Here is a 17,574-nt window from a genome sequence, read left to right as displayed (position 1 = left end):
GAGTTCAAAACAGGGACTTCTAAGCAATTTCAAAAGTTACTTTCTTATGGGTCAATGTGATGTCAACCAAAAAAAAAAAAAAATCAGTAAGCTTACTTTTGGGTGTGTAGAAAAGTAAACTCCTGCACACAGAGACAGAAATGTGAATTAAGCAAGAATTGTTTCACTAGAGTTCTATACTATAAGTTACATAAACTGACTCTAGCTAACTAGCAAAAGGGAATTTATTGGAAGAGGCACAGAAATTTTCAGAATCAATAGGGGTTGGGAACCAGGCTCCAGTGGGCTAAGTGGTGAAAAGAACCACCATCATCTCAGATCTAAAACACACAGTCTGATGAGATGGGTCACCAATCACCATCTCATCCTTCCATCACTTCCTTGAGGTCTTGGGAGAAAATACCTAATTGATTTTACTTGGGTCCCATACTGGCCCCTTGTCTATACTAAGGCAAGGACAGAGAGAACCTGTCTCTTGGCTTCTGGAACTATACTCCCACCAACTGTACACCAGGAAAGAGAATACCTCAATATGGAATGGTCTTACGAAATCAGAGAGACAATCTTCTCTTGCATCCATGAAGGGTCTTACAAATTTCTCCATACAAACTGAAAAGAAATACCTCTCTTATTTCTCATCAAATAAAAGACTGCTTCAAAGATTGACCATCAAATGGAATAATCAACAAATCACTAGTGGACCAGACCATCCCCTGCATATAGGAAGCATTGCTTCTAACTCCTAGCTCAAAAACAAAAGAAAGTCACCAATTTAGAACATTCTGCATCCCCCTCTGCAAACTATGACCAGTTCCCTCTACCTCTACCACACCTTAAAAATAAGGTGCCAATAACGTAAGAAATTACATTATCAGAGTATGTTGTGACTCAGGATCTCTTTAACAGATAGTCACTACCCTAAATCAAGTACCCAACACTGGCTGATATTCTTCAGCATGCCAAGATTCTTAGTTAGACAAAGGCTGCTAACCTGAGTCACTTTCACCACTAATACCGGTCAAGAACTTACAGCTCCAGAAGAACATCTTCCCTAACCCAATAAGAGGTCTTTGGTAGCTCCCCACAAAGAATGCAGCGCAGAGAAGTCTGCATGAAGCCTGAATTAAGACCTTAAACCATAAAAAGTATTAACTTTTTTTTATTATTTTATTAAAGCCTCCACCGGGGGAGCCTTTCTGCTAAGTCTCAACTCATGGAATTGCTGCTCAATAGCCAGCATTTGAAAATAAATACAGTCACTAAGCGTGGAATGATGTTCCTGTAGCCAGCAGGCATCTGGCAGATGCCAACAGAGAAGGCAGGAGGCCAAGATATGAGACCAAAAATTTTAAAGGAAGACTGCTCTACTCAGTAGCATAGAATCTGAAATAATGTAAAGGCAGAAACAGGCCACCACCTGCCTCTAAATTCAACCGACATCAGCATCTGTCTCCCAAAGTTGCTGCAGGAAGATGCTTAAGGCTTTCTTTACTACAGTAATTGTTCCTGTGGTCTAAAAAGGAATGTCCCTGGCTGGGGTTTTTCGGTTTTTTTTTTTTTAGGGGAGGTGGGATTGGGTGGGGTGGGGTGGGTAGAAGGAGTGCTGGGGAAGGAAGAAAAATGGAAGGAAAAGCTAAAACTATAGAAGAGAATTTCTATTTTTCCCTCTTTGGCTCCTTCTACTGAGCAACAGCTTTCTGCCAAGATTTCCTTCAGGTTCTCAGTGGAGGAGAGGATGAAGTGAGATAAAGAGAAAGAAGTCTGGAGCCATCGGCCTGTGTCCCAGGACACCCCACAGGCGGTCATCCCTGGACGTTGTGACTCTCTGGGAGAAGAGGAAGTAGAAAGAAAGTGTGAAGGCAGAGAAAACTGCTGGAGAGCAAAGCTGCTTTAGTTCTTTTCTGAATCTACCGTGTGTGCCACTGCCTCTTCTTCCAGGTGGCCTGCCGTTATGCCATGGAGATTGCAGGCAACTTCCACAAGAAGAAAACAAGCCTGAACCAGGCTGGACCACTGCAAAGGGGCGAGATGAAGTCCCTGCAAGTAGTGAGCAATCTGATTAAATACTGCACAAATTCACTGTTCTACCTGGATATTCCTTTTATGGGGAAACTGGCAAGAACTAAGTTTGAAGACAAAGAAATTATTTCAAAGGGAGGGGTTGATTCCTAAAGGCAAGTTGAAATGAAAGGAAATAAAATACGCAGAAAAGCCCATGGTCCAAAGAAACTTACTATCTCCTGAAACAATTACTATATATACAATATATATGTTATAAATATTATACATATTATTTTTAAAAGTATTTTAGAAGTAAATTATATATATATGCATATGTGTATGTGTATATGTATATTACTTTTAAAGTACTTTGGTAGGGCTTCCCTGGTGGCACAGTGGTTAAGAATCCGCCTGCCAATGCAGGGGACACAGGTTCGAGCACCGGTCCTGGAAGATCCCACATGCCACGGAGAAACTAAGCTTGTGTGCCACAACTACTGAGCCTGTGCTCTAGAGCCCACAAGCCACAACTACTGAGCCCGCGTGCTGCAACTACTGAAGCCCGTGCACCCTAGAGCCCGTGCTCCGCAACAAGAGAAGCCACCGCAATGAGAAGGCCATGCACCGCAACGAAGAGTAGCTCCTGCTCACCACAACTGGAGAGAGCCCGCACGCAGCAATGAAGACCCAACACAGCCAAAAATAAGTAAATAAGATAATTTATAAAAAATAAATAAAGTACTTTGGTATAACAAATACTGTACAATTTCACTTTTTACTTATATGAGGTACCCAGAATAGGCAAATTCATAGAGATAAAAAGTACAATGGTGGTTGCCAATGGCTTGGGGGAAACAGGGTGGGGAGTTACTGTTTAATGGGTACAGAGTTTCTGTTTGGAATGATGAACTGGTTCTAGAAAAAGTGGTGATGGCTGCACAACACTGTGAATATACTTAATGCCATGGAGCTATACACTTAAAATGATTAAAATGGTAAACTTTATGTTATATATATATTTTACCACAATTAATTTTTTTTTGTCATGAATCAGTGTGATGTTATTTATGTGCCAGTAGTTTTAAGCTTTAATCCTAGGAGTGGTCATCTAACACACTATCCTGAATGCACACACAGTCCAGGAATAATTAACTAGCAAAACACAAGTAAGGACCAACCTCCAAAAGTGACTAGTTACAAGACTATCTACTATCCATATCTAAATCAACAACCATTTCTCTGCTAATTAGTATACTGAATGTGAAAATGGGTTTTTGTTCCTTGAGCTACTTATTGTTAATTAGTGTAATGAGAGTTAGAAATGGGGTCTCATTGGTAAAATCAAAGGTATTCAAGATATGCAGATGTGCTAAAGTAGTTTAGAGACACTACCCACCCCTGTATAAACAGGACACAAGAATCCAAGGTGGCTTTAACTTGTACCCTTATGGATAGGACCCCTAAATATGAAATGGTCCTGGGTTCAGCCTTTGTTCAGAAGGATTTCCTTTTGCATGACTCAAACAGAGGGCAGAGATCCCCATCTCTGGAATGCTGTCAGCCTCAAGTGAACATTTCGTAAAAGGTGTGTTTGAAGCACCTAAAAAAGAACAGAGAACTGGGACTTCATTAAGCTTGCAAAGTAACTGTATCAGTCACTTAGGGCCAGCTTGCTAGATGTCTGTACGTGCAGAATTTGGTCTTGAGAAACAGCTAAGCCTCACTCCTCCCTCTTTGATGTTTACTTTCACCAACCCAAAATCACCTAAGAACTGTATACACTAAATTAAGTTCATTTGCAGTATCTCACCACCACCACCACCCCCAAAAAAGGGGGGAGGGACTCTTTAAAAGTCTGCTGTCCAGCTCTAGAAACCAGGAAAGAATACTAGATGACCTCCTTACATGATGGCTATGTCCACATATGTTGTTTTCCATAAACACTCAGAGAACTAAAATCTCAAAAAAAATCAAGGAACCTAAGCTCAGAAGATTCCACATTCTGATTTTTAATAGCTCATTAGGTCTATTTTAATGTTCCCAAATATGCAATTGGGGAATATAATGCAGTGAACAACCTTATCATGCCTTTTTGGAAAGGCTTCCAATTTCCAGCACTTACAAAAGGAAATGTATTGATAAAAAAACACAGTAACAAATCAGTATTGACAATTCTGTATTTTAACCTGATTACAACATGAATGAAGGGAATTTATCCCTGAAATAAAGGTCCAGAAATACCAAGAATATAAGGGTCTAAAAACAACCCTGGTTAAATATCTTGAGGTTAAATGTTAGATCCCAAATCATTCTGCTTGAAAAGGTAATATGTTGTCAGAATACATGTCAGAATCCCTAAGCACTATGCTTAAGAAGAGCTAACTTAGCAGTTATGTTCACAAAAGAGAAAGGTCACAGAATTCTAGGGCTAGATATGATTTCAGATCATTTAGGAAAGCACCTTTATTTTATAGAATAGATATCAATTGATTTGACACTCCATAACCAGCCTATTTAGACACATTTTAAAGTGGACTAAAAGCAAATTATAATTCATTTCAGTGGTATGAAAAAAGCTCTCAGAGACAAGTATCAGGGTTAGGAAGAAGGATTCAGAACATAGTATCTTGGAGGCCACTGTGTTAATGACCCAGTGACTCCTTAAGATTGGATTTAAAGCATCAAAACACGAAGAAATAAAGTTGCTCCCTCAGGCTCCAGTGACCTTGAATACAATGAAATGATTCTGGCTTACCTGTTTACATGCAGATATGTCTCATTTAAACCTTACTTTAAAAGGAGAATCTGACTTTCTCAGGATAAATCCCGAAGGTCAAACAGGTTGTGAAGAGTCAAGGGCATCACCACATCTACTCTACAAGGTAACATAACCAGATCTATTGCCTCAAATGAAAAAAATGCAAATTCTAGTTGAGTTGGAGTGGGGATTGGGGATGGATACAAGACTTGTGAGCCATATACACTCCCCCTTCAAAATCAAAGCATTATGTAGAAAACAGAGTTCCAACAAAAAGTACAATGATGAGAAAAGAACTCATTAAGAGCTAAAAATAAACTCTAATTCACAATATGCATAAGGATTTAACAAAAAAAGGAAAACAAGATGTAAAATTGCATCTGCTAAGTTAACCATGCCCTCATGGAAATCGCCACCCCCCCTTACACAAACTAGAATCTGTAAAATCTGTGATGACTGAATAAAGCAATGCTTTAAATGCTTTCAATGAATATTTCAACAGAAAGAAAACAAAGGGACAGCAATTTTTTTTCTAAGTCCTCTGATCTGCTAACACTACAGGAATACTGGGCTTCTTAACATCCACACACACAGATCTCTATTTCTCTACTTGAAAACCTTACTTTATGAAATTAGAATATTTAGTACTGGTATTTACAATTTATATTAAAGGGGTATTAATCTTAAGGAAGAAGCTGTCAGTAACAGTGAAAACAAGCCTCAGTTAGTTTTCAACTATCTGATACCTCATGGCTCAATTTAACAACTTGCGGACCTTCCAGATCAATAACACTCCACTGGGGAAGCTTGGCTTAGAGTACCTCCATATTTTAAGTCAAGCTAATTCATTCTGAATAACATTCACCCAATACCACACAGAGCAATAACTCCATACTCCAGTGCTCTAGTTCAGAGAGGCTGGTGTAATATCATTAATCATCTTTCTGGGCTCCCAAGTCCTGCCTTGTATTTCCTACTCCCACTTTGTCCCACCCCTAGAAAATCAATTTTGTTCGTCAAATCACCTAGAAAGCAAAGAACAGGAAATAAGCTTTGCAAACTTCCCACATCATGAGAAAATCTAAGAATTCTAAGACAACAGATTTATTTGGAGATTTTTTTCAAAAATCAGTTTACCCAAAGAAAAAAACATCTGCAACTGTCTTCTAACCAAATGAATATTAACTGGTAAGAAGGGACTGGGGAGAGAGAGAGTACCCCAACGTGCTAGGCACTTTATGGAAGAAACTCAAGTTGGGAGTCAAACAGCTCATATAAAGTAAGTGGCTAGGCTGGAATTTAAACTTAAATGTAACGCGTTCTTTCTAGGCTAAAACCTCTAAAAGTAGTGCTCATGAGCCCACCTCCCTAGCAGGAGAGTTGAAGATAGCAGGCATTTTGTTTCAGTGTTAATCCCAAGAACTTCATGCCAATCTAAACTAATAACAACCCTAGTGTACATAGGGGTTTGGTAAGTACTATTACCCCTGCATTCAAAGTCCATTTCACATGGAAAGATGGGAAGAAATGCTTATCAACACAGTTTAAACTGAATATTGCTTTCTTCTTCTTCTTCTTCTTCTTCTTCTTCTTCTTAAATGGTCAGTCTCCTGGGCTGCAAGAGGTAGAGATGGTTGTCTCCCCTCCTCCCACTCAGCCCCACCCAGAGGCTCTAGGCTTCAGGGAACCCTGTGCAACTTTTGCTCTTTGGATTCCAAAGAAATGAACTTCTTCAGCACGGGCACAGCACGCTAGAAGTGGATGACAGGCTGATCTGAAAGACAGGAAAGCCCTCCTGGTTCTTCTGGTTGAACACACTTACCCTGTGCTCTGGCTCAAGGTAGGGCTGGGCCAGGCAAGGGAGGCTGTGTCTAAGACCCTCTGGGATGGGCAGGGGTCCTCCAACAGGGAGGACAGCAGGTCTTAGACCATGGCCTCTGCCATCACCCCTCAATTACCCACGGTGATGTATGATGTAAGAGACTTCTGAGTAGTTAGATCACAAAAAAGATAGTTTTAAATGAGGCTCCATTTCTTCACAATACTTGGAAGAGCTGCCAATGTTGCTTTACAGCTTGAAGTCTCTCAAAAAATGTATGACAGATACCATAACCAACAAAAAGGATATCCAATGGTGTCAAAAATTGACGTTCTGATACTTTAAGAAGCAAAACCAGACACATTAAGAAGTAAAACATGCTAGGGAATTCCCTGGCAGTCCAGTGATTAGGACTTGATGCTTTCACTGCCACGGCCCGGGTTCAATCCCTGAGTCAGGGAACTAAGATCCCGCAAGCTGCATGGCACGGCCAAAACATAAGTAAATTAATTAATTAAATTTAAAAAAAAGAAGTAAAACATGCTAAACGAGCCACTGCATAGGCCTGACAGATCAAAAGACACTCACAAGTAAAATGACAGAAAATATTTTTTAAAGTTAGCATTTTTAGCTGGAAAGGACATTCTGATGGTTTCCCCAGCTCTCAAAATTCAGTAGCAGCAGTGGATTTGAAAGTCAAGTAACTTAGAACAAGCTCAAAAGAAGGTGGCAAATTGTGAAGCACAGCTTTAGTTTCAACGATCAACTATTCTGTTCAAGTAATATTTAAAAGGAAATGTTCCAATAGGTGCAAAAGAAAAACACTTTGCTCTACTCATAATTTAGAAAGTTAAGAAAGCAAAGGCTGGTGCTAAGGTAGTGTAACAGATAAGGCAGTAAAATAGAGTAAAATCCACCCAAAAAAAAGCAGATTGATACATCAATTGCATACCTGAGAAACAGAATTTTTGCATTCTATAGATTTAAAAAAGAAGAAGGATTCCTGGATCAGAATTTGTTCTGTATGTTCTTCCATTTAGTTCATCTTTTTTCTCATCTACATTTTTCCATCATTATGATGACAGCCACTAAGTAATAAATTGAAAGTGGTTTCTATTCTATACCACCTGATGTATAGATGTATGTATGTATGTATACTTTTTCTGATGTGAAAGTAAACAAAAACTAGAAGAAACACTGTGGAAAGGTCTGGAATAGCAAAGAGCACACACGCATTCATATCTTGCTAAATTTCAAGGGGTGAATCCTTACAAAAGAACTTCAACTGTATTCTGTTTTCTATGAATTTGCATACATTAACAAAGTTTATGTTTTGTATCAAACTAATAACGGAATAAAGTCAAGGGCACTAAAACACTATGTTCCTAATCTATTGGCAAAACAGGTATGGTCATCCTTAGAAGTCCCAGTGACAACTTTCTTTTTTTTTTTTTTTAATTTTTATTCATTAATTTATTTATCTATGGCTGCCAAGAAAGCACAGAATCAAAACTCCTAAACTTCATTTAACCAACAGGTTCAACCTCATTTTCACAGTAAATATTCCTCAAAAGCTGCTGGAGAACTGTGTAACTTGCTTTTGAGAGTTACAATACTTTTCTTCATTTCCTTCTAATGGAATAAAACAAATTAATACAAAGATCACCATCAAGAAATCAGAGAGACAAAAATCCAGATGATTTACAAATTAATCAGGAATGGTTCTCTTTCAAACTTTTCCACATCCTCACAATAGATGTTTTTCTTCCCAGAAACTAGTCATTTAAGGTTTCATTACCACAGGCTATCAGAAGAAACTTTTCTAAGTCTGCTAACTGAGAGTTAAACTTATTTCATAGTGAAGAGAGTCAGAATATGCCTTGCCACCCCTCAAATATGCCAGCTATAGGCATAAGGAATATTTTGAGTTAAAGACAATTAAGAATCAACAGAGGCAGGAAGAGTACTCTTCTCTGCCCTACCCTTTTCTGCCTAAAAGCAGGTTATAAATTTCCCTTGTGAAGGTGTTCCCCTCTCCTATACCAGGAAGAGGAGAGCAACTCTTACCACTGGGGATGGAGAGTCAGCACCAAGATGAATCTGCATAGATAAACCTTGCTAAAATAGCTCTCATCTTCCATTAGTTCCCCCTATGTATTTTCTTGGTCACTCCCCTACAATTTACCCACCCTCAGAACCCAAACCCCCTTTGCTTTGTTAAAATGGTATATAAGCCCCAGAGTCTAACAACTTCTTTGCTTCACTTTTTTTCTGTGAACTCCAATGCATGTGAAATATTACTAAAAACTGTGCTGCCTCTTCCGTTAATCCCTTTTTCCCCCAGTTTCACTGAGATACAATGGACATATAACATTGTATAACCTATCTTTTGTTAGGTTCAGTAATTGGGGGCTTGCAAATTAAACTAAGAGGGTAGAGGAAAGTTTTTCCTCCTTGACAATGATTTTTTTAAAAAAAGAAAAAACAAAAAAACCGTACTTGGTTTCTTAAATCTTATAAATTTCTAATTTCATCATCCTGAAATCCTTCATCTAAATTAATCAAGACTGACACTTTGAAAATTGTTCTATAAAACACCCAAGTTAGGTCTGGGTGGAGAAAAATAAACCTGAAAGAATAAATTTTAAAGTTTTTCCCTGAAACTTTATAAAAAGTCAGTAACATCAAGTAGTAACATCAAATTTTTTAAATGACTGATTAGTCATGACGTTTGGAAGAAACAAGAGTACATGGAAAAATAATGTGGTTTAAAGATACATTGATAAATAGACAAAAGTTTCTTCAATACCACAAAAAAGTAAATTTCATCTCATATAAATTTCATTTTATACAAATTTAGCCACTAAAATCTAAAGACAGCCATATTCAAATGTATAGTCCACAGTTAATACACTAGGCATCAGGGCATTTACCCTGTGCTGCCAAGTTATCTTGTTTTGTGCATATCTTGTTTTGTGAATACCTGCCAAATTTCTAATTAAATAGCACCCAGAATCAGCAAAATGAGGTATTTATTAAGCTACCACCACCCACCTACCCACCCACCCAACCACCCAGCTCTTTTCAAGTACCTGTCTGCAAGAATCAGAATTCTTCATCTCTTGATACTATGGATACCTACAAGTAACAGCTGACCTTAAGACTGTAACTGATGCACACAACCACATTTTCACATTAGTGTTCATCACAGCTTTGGGCTCACGGTGACTGACTGACTTCATCACAGTAAAAAATGCTATTAAACTGAAGGTATGCATTAGACTTATAACATACCACTTATCTGTTTCAATCCTGAGGAGCCAAGAGTATATTTGTTAAAAAGAGGAGGGGAAAATATCACGCCATCAAAATAAAGTTTGAAAATCACATTATCCTCATAAAATAAACCAGCATTAAAACTAACTTTGAAGTTCTCAGGAAGCAATAGGGACATAAGTTAAGAACCCTCACATTTTATATGAGATTTTTACCCCATGGGCCCTCAGGAAGGGGGGGGAAAAAAAAAAAAGAGGTCTGTGTTACCATCCGAGGCACTGCCTGTCCCAAGATAATCTACATCTGCAAAGCCCCTCCCCTCCTCTGGGCCCCTGTAATTTGTATTTTTATATGTTTCTTTTGGCCTTTGTTTTTCCGTTTTGTCTGAAAGCTTCTAACTGGCAGCTTATGGGGTCAGCATAGGACCCACCTCAAGCAATTCCTAGGCTAAGAATGAAGCTATCATATCAAAATTAAAAAGAGCAACACTCATTACCTGAGGTCTTCAACTATAATTCTCTTATCTCCTCTTTTTGAAGGAAAAGTAACAGCTACAGAACAAGCTATCCTGGAGTTGTGAAAACTAATTACACACTTACAGACACATACGTGCATACATACATACCTACAAACGCACACACTCTTTTAGGGACAGGTCAGGCATTCAGTAAAGACACAGCCCAGTGACTTTTTACATTCAACGTTTCTAGTCCTGACCCCCAGGAGATCAAAAGCAGGGGAGGGAACAGCATCTGAAACTTAGTTTGCCGTACAATTAGGCACTGCAGTTACACCCACCTGTCCCACCCACCTCCAGCCAGAATTCAGATAAACCTGGAAATCCCTGGTTCTATCTCCCTGCAAAATGTTCAGGAAAAGAAGTCAATAACTCCCAGGTAATTGGCACATTCCAGGCCCTACCTACAGAGACTGATTCCATAGGTAGATGTGGGCAGGGCCCAGGAACTTGCATTTCTGACAGTCATCCCAAGCGATTCCAATGCAGGTACTCTACTGACCATAAAGACGATGATTCCCCAAACTGCTCACTTGCCCATCAAATCACCTAGGGAGCTTTCCTGACAACAGATTCCCAGGGCCTCCGAAATCTTTATTTTTTAAAACTTCCTCAGGTAAGGATGTGCAGCCAGACTTGGGAACCACAGGGTTAGACTATCTGAATTGACAACCATAGATTTAAAGTTTCTAGAGAAGCATGGATGCTCTCATTAGTTTTATGTATCCCTCACTCCTTGACCCTCAAAAATCTTCCACTCTCCTCCTGTGGAAGACTCACCACTCACAGAAGATGCCCCTTAGTGACCCCTGTACAAGTTATATGTCTCACTAGAAATTCATCAGCTGGTCCTGTGCTTAGTTTTTAAAGAGTGAGTTCTGGCCCTCCAACAAAGGCAAGGAGGAAACATGCTAGGGAAGAATGAGAAAACCAGAATTAGGGCCCCTGCTCTGCCATTTAATAGATGTGTAGTCTTGGACTCGACATGTCAACAAAGCTGGGCGTCTCCTCACCTGTCAGTGAGGGAGTTGGCTTCGGTCACCTCAAGGGTTTTTCTGACTCTCAACGCTCTATTATTCATTCCCTGCATCATAAAATCCATTTCACTCCTGCAGCATCAGCAGGTGTCAAGGACTCTGAAGTGCATTTGAGAACCAAAGGGACAGACCGACATCAGCTAAGCTGTACAAACAGCAGTAGCTTCTCACAATTAATGCCTATAGATAGGAAACAGGGTGAAGCATAAAGCTGGCATAAGCCCAAAGCGAGAGCCTGACAAACAACATAATAAATAGAATTTCGACTAGAGAGAAGATAATTGTATTTGCAACTGAACACATTTCTTAATGTATTTCCCTAATCCGTATTCTATCAAAATAGTGACATTAATTCGCTAACACTGACACAATCTAAAAATGATATACTCTCTTTTAGGACTTAGGAAAGAGGCACATACTTTCCTAACTAGGTATTTTGTGCCTGAAATACAGTTTCTTAATTTTAGCATTATTTAAGTAAGGAAAGACTTAAGAAAAGTGAAAAGGAGGGATTTAAATTTTCTTCCCACAAAGTGATCCCAGTTTTCTTACAACCCAATCAATTAATGCTCCCGCTCCTACAAAATCAGATACCAGGAGCTGGCCTGGTAGCTCCCCAGGAGGTAGAATAAGTTGGATAATTAGAGAGGGACTGAGAAACTCTGCCCTGACCCTAAAAACATATACTGAAAAACCGCTCAAGATCACTAATGCTAAACGCCACAGGGCAGGGTCCAAATCCCCACAGATTCTTTCAAAACCTTTTTAGAGATATGTTAATAGTAGCTTCTTCAGAAGATATGCCCACTTTGCCAAGTAAAACAATTCAAAACCCAGTTTTAGAAATCTATGTACTAGACTATTTTGTTCAATACAAGTATTTACTAAGAAACTCAGAATAACAAAAAAAATCTAAGGTAATTTTATGTTTGAAGCTAAACAATTCTGACCCGTCTAAATACTGATTTAACCCATACCAAGAATAAGACGTTAGTGGGCCAAATCAAAACAGGGTTGCTAGAAGAGGTCCTTAGTATTCCGATGTGCCTACTCAACTTTTTAATTTATAGTTCATTATCATGGATGTTCACTTTATGAAACATGCTCATATTTTATTGACGTGAACAGGTTTTATGGAAGAATTACAGATTTTCTGATAACCAGTTAACAAATGACTTCCAAAGCAACATGTTCAATGGAAATCTAGTGTCAAAGAGGTATTTTCACACACCCCCCCCCCCCCGCCATGAGTTCTGTGATTAAATAAGACTGGGGAACTGTAAATCAAACTGGTTTCTTTTTTTTTTTTTTTTTTTTTTTTTTTCAAACTGGTTTCTTTACTGCAGGATTTTAATATAGTTTTTAGTATGTTAATGATCTGCAATATGGTTCTTAAAAACTACGGGGTACAGATTTTTCTCAAACTTGTCTGTCAGAGGAACAGTTATTTTGAGGAGTATTTATGACTAAATCTCATGGAACTAAGCTTAGAAAAAACACCTTTTGACCTTGGTGCTCACTGTTCGTTTTCTTGGGGACTCAGCTTATGAGAGATCTTAAACAGAAATTTCACTATGGTGGAAACCTCCATTATCCAGCTCTCCCTGAAAAGGCAATGGGGTGAGGGAGTGAAAGAAACGGACAACAAATATTAACACACTTTGCCAGTATCTAAGTATCTAACCAGGCACTCTTTCAGATTACCCATGCGCTGTGGTTCTATTACTACCATCCTCCACATAAAGCCAGAGAAGCAAAGGGTCTGAGGATACAGAAGTCAAATTTATCCAATTTTGCCACGTAATAGCTCTAGTAAAAGGTTTACAGAAGAGTAAGATAATTCAAGACTGACCAGAGGTAAGAGATGAAAATCTGTGCAATGTTTCCTGTGGAAAATGCCTAATTCAAAGGATGTATGATTGGTTTACTGTTTTCATCTACCATAACAAAAAATGTGACCTTTATGCCTAGTTCAAGCAACATTTTTTAAAATAATAAGAATAACTACTAAGCAATCAAACCAGAAATCTCATCATTTATGTCAAAACCTTCAAACCATTTATCACATTTATGTCGAAGAGACTGCAAAATTCACATATAAAAGGATGCTGTTTTGCTAAAAACATAAAATAAAATTCAGTACCAGGACAGACACATGTAATAAAAAGCCTTTGTTCTCTACCTTTCCCAACTTTTCAAAAACTGTTTCTTTAATAAATTTCACGTATACATTTTACATATGCTGCTCACACTGATTTTGGAAAAAGAAATGGAAAAATCTCATCCATTCAATTATCAATATTCAAAAACAAAAACGAAACCTTCCTGATAATCACGGTGAACATCTAAGTAACATAATTAGTTACAATATAATTATGTATGGATTGATGACAACCAGGTTTTACTTAGTTTTTACTTGGTTTACTTGATTTTAATGAATAAATTCTCTCTGTGAACCTCAATCTGTATCTCAAGTAAATAACGACTATGAGGCCAAGCCCAGGTGACAGCTCTAAGTCACCCTGGAGACAATAAGCCCTGCTGTCTTGATAAAAGAACAGCTAAAGTACCATCTCAGAAAAAGTCAGAATTGGCCTCAGAAATTAGCTAGGGACCCCTTCCTCTGCCTTCTACCTCATTTTACCAAGGGAAACCTAAAGCTGAAGCCAAGGGTTGACTTGACCAACGTCATATGACCAGTCAGAGTTCAGACTCCTGGTCCAACTCCTCAAACTGCCTTTAAGTATCCTTTCCTCATTTCAAATATTTAGCTTAATATTTTGGTTATAAGCCATTTAATACACACCATCACTCAAATTTAACAGTAACATGAAAAAGCCAGAGTCTGTCTACACTTCATTCTTTTTCAGTGTTTAGAAACAACTCCCGCAGGAAGCATTAACCCTTCTCTGACAAGAACATTCTCCTTAATTAGGTTTTGCCTTATTCTAAAAATTTAGTCAAATCTTACAAAATACTAAGGAGATTTTCCACTACCCAATATTCAAAATATACCATCATTAAAGGCCAAATACTCATCTTTTCATTCTTATCTTTATAAGAGGAGCGCTCATACACCACTTTTTCCAGAAGCTAAGATCTTACCAAACTCAAATTGTATCAGTACAAATATTTACGTATTGACAATGTCAATATTACCATTTACTTGGTCATACATAAGGAGGACTACAGAGACTTAAGAAAAAGGACATTTTAAGAGGTTTTTTCCTCTCCTAAAAAACAATTCTCCCTGTATTTCATTGTTGAAATGCTAAATCATGTAAGCTCACAGATCTCAAAACTAAAGGTTAACATGACACTTGCTGCTCCAGACACACACACACCTTTAAAGCATTTTTCAAAGATGTTATTGTATAGTTCAGATTATAAAAGAGTCTGGTTATTATATTATTTTATGCTTTAAAAGGAAAACTTGAAACTCTCTAAAACTAAGTTTCATACTGTTGATGTAGCCAGGAACAGAGAGAAAATCTAGATGTGTAAAAGTCTAGCACTGAATGATTTACAAGCAGTAAACTTTTTTTCCCATACCTTAAAAACACAATCCTTTACACGTGAGGAACCTTACATAAAACTGCATACCTGTTATTTTGTCCCTTACAAGCTTACAGGACTCTATCTCACCGATGCTCCCAAAAAGACTCTTTAGTTCCTCCTGTGTCATGTTCTGAGGAAGATAGTTGACTATTAAGTTGGTCTTGCTGTCCTCTGTGTTCCCGGAGTCCACTGGTGACGAGCAGTTGTTGTTTATGGTGGTTGGACCGTTGGCTGTGTTATTGCAAGTTGGCCCATTAGACAGTTGTGTTTCCATGGCAGCAATTACCTGCTAAAAACAGAAGATAAGAAATGTCAGAATTCATATTTCACAAACTATTAGAGATTCCATCGAAGAATTTAAACACTTGTCACTAAACACAAGTCGTTCTGCTGAAATTACAACAAAGCTTCAAAAAGTGCAACACCTATGCTAATTCTTACTTCATATTAAGCTATTCGATTTAAGATCACAATTGTACTTGTCACATACATATTCCATACATGCACATAAGCACAATTTAAATCTTTGACATTCTCTAGAACCGCATTCTGGGTCTACTCACATACCCTTACTCACCTGCTGTGTGTCCACAGACTTGAGGAAATTTAGTACCAAAGAGCATAGAATTAAACCCTGACTAAAAATACCAGAAAATAAAAGTGCTTAACATGCTGCCAAAAACAAGCCCAAAAAAATGATCTACCTAACTTTGCAGAGATATTCAGTTAGCCTAGAAGTTCAAATATTCTAAAACTGACACATCCATTAACTTAAAATCAAGGAGCAAGAGTACTTTAAAAAAATATAAATTTGTCAACATGTACTGTTTTGGTTACATATTGAAAATGTTTTTAATTGACAATATCTTATACCTCTATCATTGGTAAGAAATAAGAAAATAGCAAATGTTATATGTTAGGGCATCAAAAGGGTTTGTAGGATAACTTGGGGAATAAACTGAGTACTTAGTGTACCTTGTAGAATCTAGCAAGCCATTCTTGTCAACCTTGGCAGCTAAAGATCACCAACAAGGTAGCTGACCTACAGTATCAAAATAAAACCCCCAAACAATTCAAAATGGTATTTTGCCTTGACTCTGACTTTAAAGGAAAAATAAAAATTAAAAAATCCCTATCCAGTCCACCAAAACAACAATGTAAATGTATCAACTTTTGCAAACAGACGAGCCCAAGGAATTTTCATTTGAGCGTGTAAGCCTGTTGAAAATGCAAGTGATAAGGTATCTATAAACTCCAGATACAGAATAAATAGCAGAGTTGGGGGAAATGGCCTCAAACTGTTCAGGCTACTCTAAAAATCACTTAGTAAGCAAATTTGGATCTAGTTTCCTAAAAACCAATCCTATGCTCTTTGAGCAAAAGAGTTACAAACCACAGCCCCAAATTCTCTAAAACCATCCTCCAATAGCTATCTACTTTGGACAGCCAAGCTTGTAGGGGAATCCAAAAAATCAAAGCATCACTGAAAGGATTATCCTTCATATTTCATCCATCTCTCAGCTCCACAAAGAAGTACTTCTCAAAATTGACAATTTTGAATAGACGGGATGCTAGTTTTAGGGAAGTTTTAACATATAAAAGGCAAAGAATTTGATGTAAAATTTAAAAAAGCGAAGTAGAGGCAAAGACTGTTACAAGAAAAGAGAAAAAAAGTCTTTTAAAAAGCATATTGCCTAAGAAAAATAAAAGGGCACAACCGTGGATAAGCAATAGGAAGAAATCTCTACTGCCAAGAGATATTTATAAAAGAAGCCAGCATAGGACAGATTGAGACTGGTCAGACTGGACGAGAATCAGTGCTACCAGGATAAAAAACAGGAGACAAAAATCCAGGCTATCTATGAAATATCAAACCACCTATAACCCTTCCAGAACTTCATTTCCTTTTCAAAGAAATGGGTTGTTTACTCTGCAAACTGCAAGCTACCTCTCTTGAGCAAGTATTTTCAGAGAATACTTTGGGGGGGGGGCGGTAAAAGAAAATAAAGGAACCTTTGGAAATCTGTATAAAAAAAAAACCCGAAACAATTCAAGATATGCATTTTATTATAATTAACAAATTTATCTGAAACTGAGAAAGGAGGTTTCAGATTTCCTAATAAACCATAACTGTTTCAGTTTATAGAATATTAGCCATGGGTCACTCTTTCCACAGCAAAATGCTTGTGGGATTAACCTCTGCCCAGCAGTTAGGAAAACAATGAGCTACTAGATGAGAGTGGCCAAGGCCAATTAAAACAAATCACTATTCAAACCTTAGGGTATATGTGGAGACTATATGAGACCCAACAAAGAGATTCGGACTAAAGCTCACTGGGATGGCATTTGAAATATATAAGCGTTCATTGACAGAAATTAGCAGGATTTAGCAAGGACAACAAACACTCCTCACTTAATTGCACATTTATTTCCATGTTCAGGTGGCAAGAATGAGCTCCTAAGCCAACATTCAAGTGAACAGCTGCAGTAGGCTGTGTGCGCTGAAAATTACAGCATCTCTCAGCTATAGGACCATCTGCTCAGAATAAAATGATACTAATGTGCTATATTTTACAAATAATGCATATTCCATTGATAGGCTCAACAC

The 17,574-nt window shown here is 38.0% G+C and overlaps 1 protein-coding gene across 9 annotated transcripts in view; it reads right to left on the bottom strand.

Annotated features, from left to right (window-relative positions):
* The window catches only part of ELAVL2 (ELAV like RNA binding protein 2), a 134,844-nt gene that overhangs the window by 55,981 nt on the left and 61,289 nt on the right, over positions 1-17,574 (bottom strand). For 7 of the 9 annotated variants that reach the window (XM_036856868.1, XM_036856867.1, XM_036856869.1 and 4 more), the window contains one exon: positions 15,012-15,255. In XM_036856868.1, the coding sequence (XP_036712763.1) occupies positions 15,012-15,255 (244 nt within the window). The remainder of the gene's footprint in view (positions 1-15,011; positions 15,256-17,574) is intronic. The other 2 variants (XM_036856870.1, XM_036856871.1) reach the window with 1 other exon arrangement.

The sequence above is a fragment of the Balaenoptera musculus genome, chromosome 6, assembly GCF_009873245.2.
Source record: "Balaenoptera musculus isolate JJ_BM4_2016_0621 chromosome 6, mBalMus1.pri.v3, whole genome shotgun sequence".
NCBI lineage: Eukaryota > Metazoa > Chordata > Mammalia > Artiodactyla > Balaenopteridae > Balaenoptera > Balaenoptera musculus.
The sequence above is the reverse complement of the archived record's forward strand: the minus strand, read 5'-3'. Positions and strand labels throughout refer to the sequence as shown.